General features: G+C 52.1%; 1 protein-coding gene across 3 annotated transcripts in view; it reads left to right on the forward strand.

Moving 5' to 3' along the window:
- KANK4 (KN motif and ankyrin repeat domains 4) overlaps positions 1-13,515 on the forward strand; it is an 85,634-nt gene that overhangs the window by 37,674 nt on the left and 34,445 nt on the right. For 2 of the 3 annotated variants that reach the window (XR_016237304.1, XM_008265153.5), the window contains exon 2: positions 11,192-11,260. Coding sequence is in view for 2 of the 3 variants with exons in the window: in XM_008265153.5 (XP_008263375.4) it covers positions 11,245-11,260 (16 nt within the window). In the remaining variant the exon portion in view is untranslated. Of the gene's footprint in view, positions 1-5,175; positions 5,817-11,191; positions 11,261-13,515 lie in introns of those variants that run through there. The other variant, XM_051857690.3, reaches the window with a different exon arrangement.

Below are 13,515 nucleotides of genomic sequence, written 5' to 3' on the forward strand. Positions count from 1 at the left end.
GGGAATTACACTGGCTAGCGTTTGGATTAGACCTAGACTGCCTGAGGTTAAACTTTTTTCAAATATTAACCATTTGTGTTTCTCTTTTTGATGAGTTGCTTGCTCCTGCCCCTTCCTCATGTGTCTGTTGGTCTCTTGACCTTACAGTTTGTTTAACCCAAGGGCTAAGAGCATTCTGGAAGCTTCTCAGTGGAAGGAGAGGTGTGGGGTGACCCCAGTGACCCCAGTGCTTTTCTTTTTCTCCCAGGAGAATTCCTTGCTGGTCGGGGTTGCCTGCCCTCTGCCTGCAGTTTTTCTCCCAGGAGAATTCCTTGCTGGTCGGGGTTACCTGCCCTGTGCCTGCAGTTCACCCTGTTTTACCCCTTTAGATCATTTCTGCTGCTTTAAAGAGTCCACTTTAGAGTAGCTGATTCCCATCTTGGGTTGCTGTGCCCACAGGGTGGCACCGATGACTTCTCGTTTCGTTCTCTGCACATTTGAGATGTGTTCCGTGAGAATGAGTGTGGCCACAGCAGGTCTGGTGTGCATATTCCTCAGAGCGTGCCCCTGCTTTGCCCTGTGAAATTGCCCAGACTACAGAGAGCTGCCCTTCCTAAGAAGGGTGCAAACACCTCAGGGAGCGTTCTGATGGGGGCACATTCCTAAGATAGCTGAAGGTCTTTTCCCTCTTGCCTCGCCCCTGTCTTGTCGCAGTTGGACAGTTCTTTGTTTTCTCTCTCTGGGAGCAGAAGGGACCTGGGTCATACAGGCTAAGGATCTCTGATTTGCAGAAGGCATCAACCCTCCTCTCAGCCAAACTGTTAGGAAAACTGGAGAAATTATTGTTACCTTGATTCTTTGTCTCACATGGAAGAAGAATTTCCAAGCGGACAGCAGAGAGATTTACATAGATTTATTAGCGTCAAAGACCTCCAGCCAGAGCGCGGTGGAGGGAGGCTTCCAAGAGAGGAAAAAGCCCAAAGGGTTGGTGGTCGTGAGGTTTTTTAGTACAATTTTGAAGGGAATAAAACTGAACAATCAGATTGGCATTCAGACTGGGACAAAACCCATCAAAAGGCCTCATTTACAATTCTCCATCATGTCTGGCCTGCTCAAGATAAAACAAAAAAGCCACCCAGAAGGGTGGGATAGGTAACTGGTTTTCACAGTTAGCTGTGAGCTCAGGAAGAGCTCCCTTGCTATTCTCATGGTAAACTTGGAGATTCCTAAGGAAGGTGGGGGAAGGAAGCAAATATTTTACACCCCAAATTCCACTGGGATCCCCTGACTACCTATTAACCCACCTGACTCCTCACCACAAGACTGTGGAGAGAGCACCCAACAGAAGCACGGACTCCCCTCTTGACAGGAGGGCGGACATTGTGGCACAGCAGGTTAAGCCGTCACCATGTGTGATGCCTGCATCCCCTGTGAGCATGCCAGTTCAAGTCCTGGCCCTTCTGCCGACCCAGCTTCCTGTTAATGCATCCTGGGAGGCAGCGGATGATGGCTTAAGTGCTTGGGCTCCTGCCACCCATGTGGGGCACCCAGATGGAGTTTCAGACTGGCCCAGCCCCTGGCTGTTGCAGGCATTTGGGGAGTGAACCAGTAGATTAAAGATATTTCCCAGGGCTGGCGCTGCAGCTCACTAGGCTAATCCTCCGCCTGCAGCGCCGGCACCCTGGGTTCTAGCCCGGGTTGGGACGCCGGATTCTGTCCCGGTTGCTCCTGTTCCAGTCCAGCTCTCTGCTGTGACCCGGGAAGGCAGTGGAGGATGGCCCAAGTCCTTTGGCCCTGTACCTGCATGGGAGACCAGGAGGAAGCACCTGGCTCCTGGCTTTAGATCGGTGCAGCATGCTGGCCATAGCAGCCATTTGGAGGGTGAACCAACAGAAAAAGGAAGATCTTGCTCTCTGTCTCTCTCTCTCACTGTCTAAATCTGCCTGTCAAAAAAAAAAAAAAAAAGATATTTCCCTATCTCTCTCTCCATCCATCCTCTCTGTAACTCTACCTTTCAAGTAAGCAAAAAATAACTAAAACATTTTTTTAAAGTGACTGGGGATTCCTGGGAAGACCCCTCTTCAGGGTGACATCACAGGCTGCCTGGACAACATCAGCCATGCACTTGTATCCCGACATTTGCTTGTCCATTGTTCACCTGCATGCCCAATTCAGGCTGTGTGGCTTAGCGTAGACTTTACTGGACTGGGAGGCAAAAAATCTGGTTTGACTTGGAGCTTTGCCTTTAAAATAGAAAAACAAGGTTTTGATTTTTTAATGTATTTATTTATTTGGAAGAGAGAGACAGACAGAGATTTCTCATCCACAAATTCATTCCTCAGATGTCCATAACAGCCAGGGCTGGGCCAGGCAGAAGCCAAGGAACTCAATCCAAGCCTCCTATGCGGGTGGCAGAGACCCAAGTACTTGACCTATCACCTGCTGCCTCCCAGGGTGTGCATTAACAGGAAACTGGAATGGAGAGAGGAGATGCCATTCAAACCCAGGCATCTGAAGTGGAGGTTTAACCACTGTGCCACACGCCCACCCCTACATTCCCTATCCCCCAGCCCCTTTTTTTTTTGACACTCTAACCTTGGAAACAGACTATTGCCTCCTCCAGAACACGGAAGATAACTTTCCCTGTTCTGTTACTTCCATGATTGACTTACGGGTTACAAAGACACTGAAAGAATTTTTCCCCCTAGACCTGGGTGGTCCCAGTGTCTGTCCCAGCACCTCCTGCTGAGCTTGAGAATGAGCAGTGCCGCTTCTGCACCGGAGGAGACACGGAGAAGTGAAGAAGTCAGGGGAACTTGACTTTGGTCGGAGTGTGTGTGTGTGTGTGTCTTTTTTTCCGTGTGTCTTCCGTGCTGGCATTTGAGCGAAGCTGATGGGTGGCACTGTCGGGGAAAAGCATTTCCTTTCCAGATGCTGCAGTCTTTTTTAACCTGATGAGAGGCCTGAAGATTTCAGGAGAGCAGCTCCCTTGGCTTGTAAGGGGGTGTCTGGAGAAGCCGCCTGTGCTGAGAGCCACAGGCACTGGGGTAAGCTCAGCTTCACAAGCTCAAGGAGCAGGTGGCTTGTGGTGTTGCCTGGGCTGCCAGACTTGGGAGAAGCTTGCCGAAGAGAGGGCAGACAGGCGCAGTGGCTGCCGGAAGGAGGGCTGGGGCACTTGAAGGGGAGCTGTGTGCTGAGGCTCTGGGGACAGGCAGGACCCGACCGGACAGGCACGTGAGTCAGCATTCCCCGGGGGAAGGTTGGGCCATGCAAGGAAGGCGAGCCAGCCTTTTGTCTCTTTGTCCTTGATAAGGAAGAATTTCTCCCTGGAGAGGGAAAGGGGATGCTAGTCTTGGTCACACAGATATAGACCAGAGGGGACCGTGGTGGTTGGGAAGGCCTGGGACCAAGTGAAATGGAGGGCTTTGGCCACTGCTTCCCACGGAAGTGCTGTACACCCCTAGCCAGCTTGGAGGGGCTGCCCAGCGATCATTTCTATTGCATCACAGATGCACTTGGTTCTTTAGGATGTTTTTCACATAACCTTAGAGTTCCCGGTACACTTCTGGGTCCTTTTTGTTTTGATGGTTTGGGTTACATACTCAGTTAACGTAGAAAAACACTTTTTTTAAAAAAAAAAGAGAGATTTATTTATTTATCTGAAAGGCAGAGTTATAGAGAGAAGTAGAGACAAAAAGAGATCTTCCATCCACTCGTTCACTGCCCAAATGGCTGCAACAGCTGGAGCTGAGCCAGCCAGAAGCCAGGAGCCAGGAGCTTCTTCTGGGTCTCCCATTTGGATTTAGGGGTCCAAGGACTTGGGCCATCTTCTGCTGATTTCCCAGGCTCATTAGCAGGGAGCTGGATGGGAAGAAGAGCAGCCAGCACTCAAACCGATGCCCATATAGGCTGCTGGCACTGCAGGCAGTGGCTTTACATGCTATGCCATAGCTCCAGCCCCAGAAAAATGCTTTTTAAAAAATTATTTTATGTACTTGAAAAGCACAATGACAGAGAGAAAAGGAAAGAGAGAGAGAGATCATCCACTGCTGGTTCACTCTCCAAATGGCCACAATGGCCAGGGCTGGACTAGGCTGAAGCCAGGAGCCTGGAGCTTCTTCCAGGTCTCCCATGCAGATGGCAGGGTCCCAAGCACTTGGGCCGTCTTCCACTGCTTTTCCAGGCACATTAGCAGAGAGCTGGATCGGAAGCCAAGCAGCTGGGACTCCAATCTGTGCTCCGATGTGGGACACCAGTGCCACATGTAGAAGCCGAACCTGCTGTGTCAGGACAGTGGCCCCCAGAAAGATGCTTTTACCATCGAGAAAAGTGAATGCTAGCATTCCATAGCCTTGTCCACCGTCACATCATCCTCTACTCTTCCGGAAGTGTCTGAGCCTCCATCTTGAGCAAGATATTCTAGAATCTTCCCAGGAAAGTAAATCCGTGATCAGTGTAGTAGGAAGAACACAGAACCACCCAGGAAGCTTCAACCCTAAGGAAGTCACGGAGACCATCCGTCTGTCCTTTTCTTTGTAGAGTACAGCACGGACACTCGCCCTGGTCTGGCTGCCCCGGGCACTAGTGTGAGGACAAATGCAGCCTGGGAGGGGAAGTGCTTTCCCGGTGTACCCGGATCAGTGCAGGTGGCGTGCCAGTGACGGCATTGATTTCAGGCGGAAGCTGCCTGGCCTTGGAAATCGCCTGGGGAGGTCAGAGCCACTCTGAAATGACTTACTGATGGGCTTCAATTCCTGGGACAGTCCCGCTCGCTCGCTCGCTCGCTTAGCGCCCTAGCGAGTCAAGGGGACAAGGTCCCCAGACTCCTCTTGCTAAGCCTGTATAAAGGAGCTCAGCGGCGGCCCCTGTCGGATGTCTCCAGCCCTCTGTATCTCCATCTAGTCCAGGAGCCTTGTGCCAGGCACCTCACCCCTGCCTCTGCTCCAAGGAGCGGCAGTGGCAGCTCTGGGCTGAATGGAGACTTAGCTGCCCTGCCTGGGACACCCCAGTGCCCTGCCCCCAGCGTCTCGGTCTGCACTGCAGACTGGAGCCACTGAGCAGTGATTTGGTCGGCACAGCAGGTATCTCCTTGGCTTTCTCTTCCTGTTAGAACTGGATGCATTTGGGTGTCAAAGGCAGCCGATGGGGAGAGGAAGCAGGAAGCTGGGTTGGCCAGTCTGGCCCCGGGTATTCACTGGTTATTGTTTCTGGCCCTGCCCTGCACGGACGGACTCCCATTCACTCAGTGATCAGAAGCTCTGGGTCCCGGGACTGCAGGAGGAAGTCTCTAAAGCAGAGGCGGGAAGAAAGCAGCGCACCCCTGAAGCGTTCAACTCCTAAGGAGGCTGTGTCCTCATTAGCAGCAGTTTTATTCACGAGCCACGTCAGCTGCAGGGTGGAGAAACGTGATGAAGGACAGCTGCCCAGCGCGGCTCCCAGATTTGGAGTCAGGGGGGTTGAGTGCTGTTTGGGTGTGTTTTCCGTACGTCGCTGCGAAGTGATGGCAGCTCCGGGAACTAACTTTACAGCAGAAGGAATTTGACCGTGCTTCCTCTTTTTGCAAGCTCCAGTCTGCGCTTATTGAGTGGTGCATTCCTTTTGGACCCCCACTCACCTATTCCCGGGAGCAAAAAGGAAGTCAGTGTTTGCTTTTCCAGCAAGGTCACGGATCACCTGACCCAGTCCTCTAACAGCTGGGAAGCAGACGGGGCTGTGCTGAACTCATTGTGCACAATCAGCGCTCATCCTGCAGCCCCCGACCTGGCTTTCTGGGAAGGAGACGCGGAAGCCGTTCCAGCTTCTGGTTCCAGGCTCTGCAGGAGAGGATGCAAAAGGAGGTAATGTGAGCAGAGCTTTCCTTGAGAAGCCCCAGAGCCAGCTGCTGCAATGCAGGCAAAAAAAAAAAAAAAAGACAGGCACTTGCAGAAAAATGCGGGCGTGGGGTTGATGAGATTGCGTGGCCGTGTTGCTTGTTGAGTCTTGTTTCCTGGGTCAGCAGAGAGCCGACCGGACAACTGGGCTGGTGGAATCCTGTGCAGGAGTGCTAAGCAGTGGCTGTCAGATGCCTCCTGCTGCTTAGCGCAGGTACCCTTTCCACTCGGAGGCTTGAGGTTCTGGGATGGGGCAGCTGTCCCTGCTGGGCAGGATCCGTCCAGGGTCTGGGTGATTTGTTTTCCCTTTTGGAAAGAGCTTTGTCTTTGCAAGTGACCGTGCAGGCATTGGCAGGGTTCCTGTTTGGTGCACTACCTTGTGAAATATTTGACTTTGTAAGGTTGAATTCTCCAAGAATTCTCATGGCAGTGAGGCAGGGCTTTGAGCTGAGCTTTCTTTTCAAGGAAATCCAAGGTGCTATTTATTTTGGCATGTAGCCTGTGCTGGGATGAAACACAGCATTTTGGTAATTGCAGACTAGAGAAATGTTTGAAGAGAACAAAAGTGTGGAACCAGGTTTCAGTTTCAGGACAAAATAAGGGAGCATTTCTTTACGATTGGATTTGAGGTTAGAAATGAGGTTGAGGGTGGCATCATGAAAGCAGTAAGGGTCGAGGGGGCGCTGTGGGTAATGCTGCAGAAGTTGGGCTGACCAGGAAGAAGGCCTTGCTCTTGGGCACCCAGGGTGCACCCTGCTGGCTCCTTTCTAACACAGCCTGCTACTTGCCCACGGACCGTCGCGGCCATCCCCATCTCTGCACTACCCAGTTGGCTTTGAAAGGTTCTGTGGAATGATGGAGTCGCATAAGCCATCCTGCCCCTAAGTCACTGAGAAACTTTAGGTTGGCCACTTAGCCTCTCTGTGCTTTTGCGTCCTCATCTGTCACTTGGACATGACACCCATTTGCCAGGGTTGTTTCTGGGAGGTGAAGGGAGGAATTATATCCATGACCTGACTCCCAGTGTAACTGCTTAGCTCCTGCTAGTTTTTGTCGTCATGGTTTCCATTTGAAGACAGGTTATTTTGCTCTCCTTTTTTGTTGTTCGTTTCAGAACTGGGAAATAAGTATCTGCCTCATGTTAGACATCGGGACTTGGGGGTGACATGGGAATGAGTCTTGCAAAAATTCTGGCCTTCACATGCGTACTAGTAGGTGAGAAGAGAGGCAGAGACAGAGAGAGAATGCTGTCTACCCTCAGAACATCTGCAATATGATGAGCTAATGAGGAAGGTTGGGCCTCAACTGGGGATCCTTGGGCTAGGACATACACAAATGAAAAGTTGCAGAACAACATCAGGCAATAAAAGAGGCTGACCCGGGTTGGCATTGTAGCACAGCGGGTTAAGCCACTGCCTGCAACCACCGGCATCCCATATGAGTTCAAGTCCCGGCTGCTTCACTTCCAGTCCAGCTCCCTGTTAATGCACCTGGGAAAGCAACAGAAGATGGTACAAGTACTTGGTCCCCTGCCACCCACGTGGGAGACCTGGGTGGAGCTCCTGGCTTGATTTAGACTAGCTCTGGCCATTGTGGCCATTTGGGGAGTGAAGCAGCAGATGGAAGATCTCTCTGTTTCTCTCTGCCTCTCCTCTTTCTGTAACTTTGCCTTCAAATAAATAAAATATTTTTTTTTTTAAAAAAGGTACTGAATCCTGAGGGATACAGCTTAACAGAATGAGTGATAAATTGCTTTATGTCAAAGCTTTAAATACTCCAGAGGGTTGCAAAATTCCTCTTCCAAAGAGAATTCTGTGTTATCGCAGAGTAGCTTTGCTCCTCCTTTCCACTCACCTCTCCACGTCAACCATCCGCCCCCCAAGAGAAGCCCCCTAGCTAAACTCCCACGACATCTGCCCCAAGGACCGTGGATTATGGTGGGAGGCTGGGGCGGTGGTTACGGTGGGAGCTAGACATGCCGTTCCTTCCTTTCTCCTTTAGAGGAAAAGTTGGCTGAGCCCCTTTCTCGGCTCCATTTGATTTCTGTAGCCTTGAAATCATTCATTCTAATAAAATTCAAGTCATAGAGAAACCTTAGGGGTTCCTATGTCGTTCTTTAGGAAACTGACCTAATGTGTGCTGGTGACTACCTGAGGCCGTAGGGTGAGATACACAGTGCGCAGAATTCCTCGTTCTGATGGAACGTGAGGGACTTCCTGGTGAGGATGGGAGTGTGTGCGGCCAGTGGTCCAGCTGCACCCAGGTTGCCCCACTGCCTCAGCAGGGGCCCGGCTGCTTGGTGGCCAGTGTGGGAGAAGCAGGGGAGCCTCCGTCCCCGCTTATGGAGAACTAGGGATCAGCCGTGGCCTCGGTGGCCAGGGCTGGCTTACAAGGTGGCCAGACGATTACAAATCACATCTGTTCCCACTGCAGGCTTGGAGTTGGCCAACCTTGAGGACAAATCCTGCCCCAGAACTTGCTTGTTATGTGCCCTTCAGTGGGCCTTTCAACTCTCTCAGCCTCAGTTTCCCTCTCTGAAAAATGAGAGAAGTAATCTTTTCTCTGGGGCCAGCATTGTGGCATAGTGGGTTAAGTCACCGCCTGCAATGCTGGCATTCCACGTGGGCACCGTTTCAGTCCTGGCTGCTCCACTTCCAATCCAGCCCCCTGCTAATGCACCTGGGAAAGCAGTGGAAGATGGCCCAAGTGCTTGCACCCCTATACCACATGGGAGACCTAAAGATCCAGGTGGAGCTCCTGGATCCTGGCTTCAGCCTAGCCCTGCACCCTTTCGACCCTTTGAGGCCTCTCTCTCTCTCTTTCTTCCTCTCGCGCGCGCTCTCTCTCTCTCTCTTTTTTTTTTTTTTTTTTTTTTTTTTTTTTTTTTTTTTTTTTTTTGACAGGCAGAGTGGACCGTGAGAGAGAGAGAGACAGAGAGAAAGGTCTTCCTTTGCCGTTGGGTCACCCTCCAATGGCCGCTGCGGCTGGCGCACCGCGCTGATCCGATGGCAGGAGCCAGGTGCTTCTCCTGGTCTCCCATGGGGTGCAGGACCTCAGCACTTGGGCCATCCTCCACTGCACTCCCGGGCCACAGCAGAGAGCTGGCCTGGAAGAGGGGCAACCGAGACAGAATCCGGCGCCCCGACCGGGACTAGAACCCGGTGTGCCAGCGCCGCAAGGCGGAGGATTAGCCTAGTGAGCCGTGGCGCCGGCCCCTCTCTCTCTCTCTCTTCCTCTCTCTGTAACTCTGCCTTTCAAATAACAAATGAAATCTTTAAAAAATTAATTTTAAAGAATCCTTTCTGAGTTATGATGAGGACTGCTTGAGATAATTAGCGTACATCAAGTGACCAAGAACAAGAGAGGGCTGCGGTGCTGGAGAGGGGGCCTGGGGTTTTCCCCCACCCCCCCTTCCCTCCCCAGGCATCACTTGAGCCTCTCCTGCCTGCCAGCAGTGCTCACTGCAGACTACAGGCCCGGGTGTGGAGAGGGGTAAAGTGTCCTCCGCCCGAGAGCCCGCTCTCTATAAAGAAGGGCAGAGGCAACTGGCCCTCCCTCTCCTCTCCACCGCCCACCCACTTTACAGCCACACTCAGCTGCAAGAGCCTGCTTTATCCCTCGCTTCTCTCTTCCACCAAACTAAACTCCAGGACAAGAGTCTTCAGGGAGCTCATGGCAAATGCGTATTATGAAATGATTATGCATGGATTTCAAAATGTTTTTGCACCAAAATAAATCCTTTCATGCCGTTTTCCATGAGTTTTTGTTTGCGGGTCAGGGACTTGCTCTGCGGGACTTGGTGTTGGCATTCCTTCTGCAGAGTGTCTCTGCTTCCAGAAAACCTGCCTGTCCTTTGCACTCCATCTGACCGCAGAGGGCAGGCCGCTGTGGTAGCTGCGTGGAGAAGGGTTTGCAGGAGCCAGGGCAGGAGCCAGGGCAGTGACCTTGGCGCACAAGCAGCACGCACAGAAAGAAGTCGTATTAAACTCCCTGTGGGCCAACTTCAGAATTCCCCTCTCACTTGCGGGCCTGGTTTTCCCAGCTCTCTTCTGTGACTTGTCTCGTCTCCTTTTCCCCCTCCTTGGTTGCCAGGGTGGCATTGTGGGGTGGGGGGATCACTCCTCATCCTTCTCTCTCATCCTGTTTTTCCCAGTCCTTTCCTCATCACTGGTCCACTTTTCTGTCTGGAGTTCATTGTCAAGTGTGTCAGGATCCCTAAAGTAACCCCACTGCTGCCGTGGCATCACACGTGTATCTCATTATGCTGATGTATGTGGAGTTACGATCATAAAAAGCCGATTTCCTGGATGACTGATTGTAGTGGGGGCAGGAGCTGGGTTGTGCACCATTTGAAGGAAGAATCTTGGGACTGGATTAAAACTTTGGGGAGACTGTGTGGTCGCACATCGTAAGGTACACTAATTGAGAGTCAGGACCATAGTTCTGATAGGAGCCAGCATTGTGGATGCCAAATGGAGACCCGGCTGCTCCACTTCCGATCCCACTCCCTGCTACTGTGCCTAGGAAAGCAGTAGAAGATGGCCCAAGTCCTTGGGCCCCTGCACCCACGTGGGAGACCTGGAAGAAGCTCCTGGCTCCTGGCTTCAGGCTGGTACAGCCCTGGCTATTGTGGCCATTTGAGGAGTGAACCAGCAGATGGAAGATCTCTTTCCCTCTCTCTCTCTCTCTCTCTTCCCCTCTGTTTCTCCTTCTCTCTCTGTAACTATACCTTTCAAATAAATTTTAAAAAATAGTTTCTGATGTGTTCTGGCCACCTGGGTTGAACTCATACTACCCGTGGCTAGAAGTCACCTCCAGGTAACGGCTGCTCATCGGGAGCAGATTGTCCGTCTTTGTCTTGTATTTGACGTGGATGTCACAGCTCTTACGTGGATGACACAGTTGTAGGCTCTCTGACTCCAGCTTTCTCATCCAGTGGAATAGAAGGACAAGGACAGATAGATTGCAACTCTTGAGATTATGGAAAGGCCAATGTGCTGGTTCCAGCTCCGCACTAATACACTGATCTTAAATCTTAATCATGTGAGATCTTAGATCTTAATCATGTGAGATCTTAGAGCAGCGAATGTCAGCCTCAGTTGCCTCTTCTGCCTAGTGAGAGGGGTTGGACCAAATGCTTCCTTTGTGGCCAGCGGTTGCCAGCATTCCACAGGACACACCAGAATCGGGCTCCAGGCGTGCGCCCAGGTTTGAGCCTCCCTCCTGGAGGGCCGGGAGCTCCGGGAAAAGCAGGGATGGGAGTTACTTTCTCGGGTGCTGTGCTTGCTCAGCTCTCTTATTCTAGTGTTAACGAGACTCGACCCCTCTGTCCTTTCTTTCAGAGTCCTCAGCTGGAGGAAGAGTGCCTGAGAGGCTGAGGGTGACACTGCCGAAAATGGAGAAGACAGACGGTAGGCGGGCTGCTTCCTGTTCCCAGGCTGACAGGGACCCTGTGGACTGCGAAGGGGTTGTCGCCGTAACCCTGGAAACAGCCTCCGAGAGGCCAGGCAGGCAGTGCTGGGAGGCCCACGCCATGTACAGAGCAGCAGTGGCAGAACTTGCGGCCCACGGGCCACAGAAGACCTGCAAAATCATTTGGTGTGGCCTTGCCAAAGCAAGCTCAGGCGGGACTTAAAGTCCAATAAATCTCTAGCAGGCCAATTTTTAAGTTGATAATTTTGAATTTGATAGCTGATAAATATCAATCCCGTGAATAATGTTGTAAATATCCAAATGGCACTTGGCAAAAAAAAAGTTTCCCTAGCCCTGATGTAGATGTAAGGAAGCCTTACAAAGTGTGGGAGGGTGGACTTGTGTAATATTTGGAGCATTTTCTCATCTCATCCGAGCACCAAGAAGGAACAGTGTGCTCCGTCTCCCTACTCTTGTTTTATAGATGTAGAACCTGAGGCCAAGGACAGAGGCATGCTACGTGGCGAGAGAGCCTCCAATCGAGTCATTTACTGTCTCGGAGCCCCAGGCCCCTCATGTACCAGTTAGCTTTGCTGTGCAACAAGCCACTCGAAAATTTAGCGACTTAAAGACATTCTTTCTCCGGATTCTGTAGCTTGCCAGGGCCTCTAATCTGGACTGGGCTGGCTGGGCTGATCTTTCCTGCGCTCATTCAGGTGTCCGTGGTCCTCTGGGTGACTTGGCTGGGGCCGAGTGGCTTAGAATGGCCATACTCACAAGCTTGATGGTGGACCTGTTGTCACCTGGGGCATGGGTGATGACTTGGCCACGTGTCTCTAATGTAGGAGGCCAACTTGGGCTTGTCCATGCGATGGTACAAGGGTTCAAGCATGAGAACACACAAACCGAAATGTTTAGGCATTGTTCACCAGTTTGCATGTGACGCATTTGCTGTTGACCCACAACCCAGTGTCAGCGGAGGAGCCCCTAATCCCCCTTGAATCACAGGGCCCATCCTTTAACACAGGATACAGGGGAAAGACACCCGCTCCAACCCCGCCTCTCCTCCTTTTCTCCAAATGCAGTGACCATGTGTTCCAAAAGTCTGACCTTCTCCGCAGAGAGCCGCCTTCACAGTGTGTCCCTGGAAGTGGTCCCACGGGACACCAGCCAATTCCCCAGTGCCCTGGAGCCTGTCATCTGGCCACCTGGCTGGGCCTGCAACCTCTGCTCCTCCCCCTCCCCCATGGGACTGTCCACAGCTGGCTCAGGACAGTCCCCTCCCTTCAGGCACAGGTGTCTCCCAGGACAAGGAGGGGGAAAGCTCCTAGGCTGTCTCCACCTTTTGAAAAAAGCTCGTTTAAGTCCCCTTCTGGCCAGCTATATTTTTGGCTGCTTTCTCTCTAGTTTCTGTTTTTCCCGTTTCCTCTGAAACTGAAGTTAGGCCTTGGGACTTTTCTTACTTAGGGTCTCCTGGTGAGCTCACGCACCTGCTGCTCACTGGCACTGGAGTGCCATTCACGCACTTGGCACTCCCTCCTGACCTCACCCCTCCCATCCTCCTCCCTCCTGCCTGTGTGTGACTCCCAGGCCGATGGCCGTGTCTCCACATCATTTACAATGACGCAGGGAGCTGCTATATTTTCACAGCAAAACTCTGCAGGCACTTCCAGGGAGCTCAGAGCCTCTTTTTTTACAAATGTATTTTTATTTTTTATTTATTTGAAAGGCAGAGTGGCAGAGAGAGGGAGGAACAGAGAAAATGGGTTCTTCCATCCACTGGTTCACTCCCTAAATGGCTGCAGCCCAAGTGAAGCCAGGAGCCAGGAACTCCATCTGGTCTCCCACATGGGTGCAGGGGCTCAAGCACTTGGGCCATCTTCCATTGCCTTCCCAGGTGCATTAGCAGGGAGCTGGATCAGAAGTGGGGCAGCAGGGATCCCAATTTCGGAAGCCAGTGTTGCAGGTGGTGTAACAGCTTAGACCACTGTGCCGCAATGCCGCCGCCCCCCTGAACCTCTTGAGTCTTACCTTCCCTTTTCTCCTGACTCATCTTCTTACTCGCCTTCCCCTCAAGACTGATTCGTCACACACAGAGCTCCGTGTTCCACGGAGAGCTCTCCGAGAATCCGCCCCTGTTCCACTCAGAACCTGCCCATCCTGCCTCTGTGTGCCTTTGGGCAGCCCCTGCTCTGTGCCGTGCGCTCTAATAATCAATCAGGCAGCGCCGCAAGCCAGACAACAGTGCCTCCCT

This window comes from Oryctolagus cuniculus, chromosome 7 (assembly GCF_051225735.1).
Source record: "Oryctolagus cuniculus isolate XC-2025 breed Fujian yellow rabbit chromosome 7, ASM5122573v1, whole genome shotgun sequence".
NCBI lineage: Eukaryota > Metazoa > Chordata > Mammalia > Lagomorpha > Leporidae > Oryctolagus > Oryctolagus cuniculus.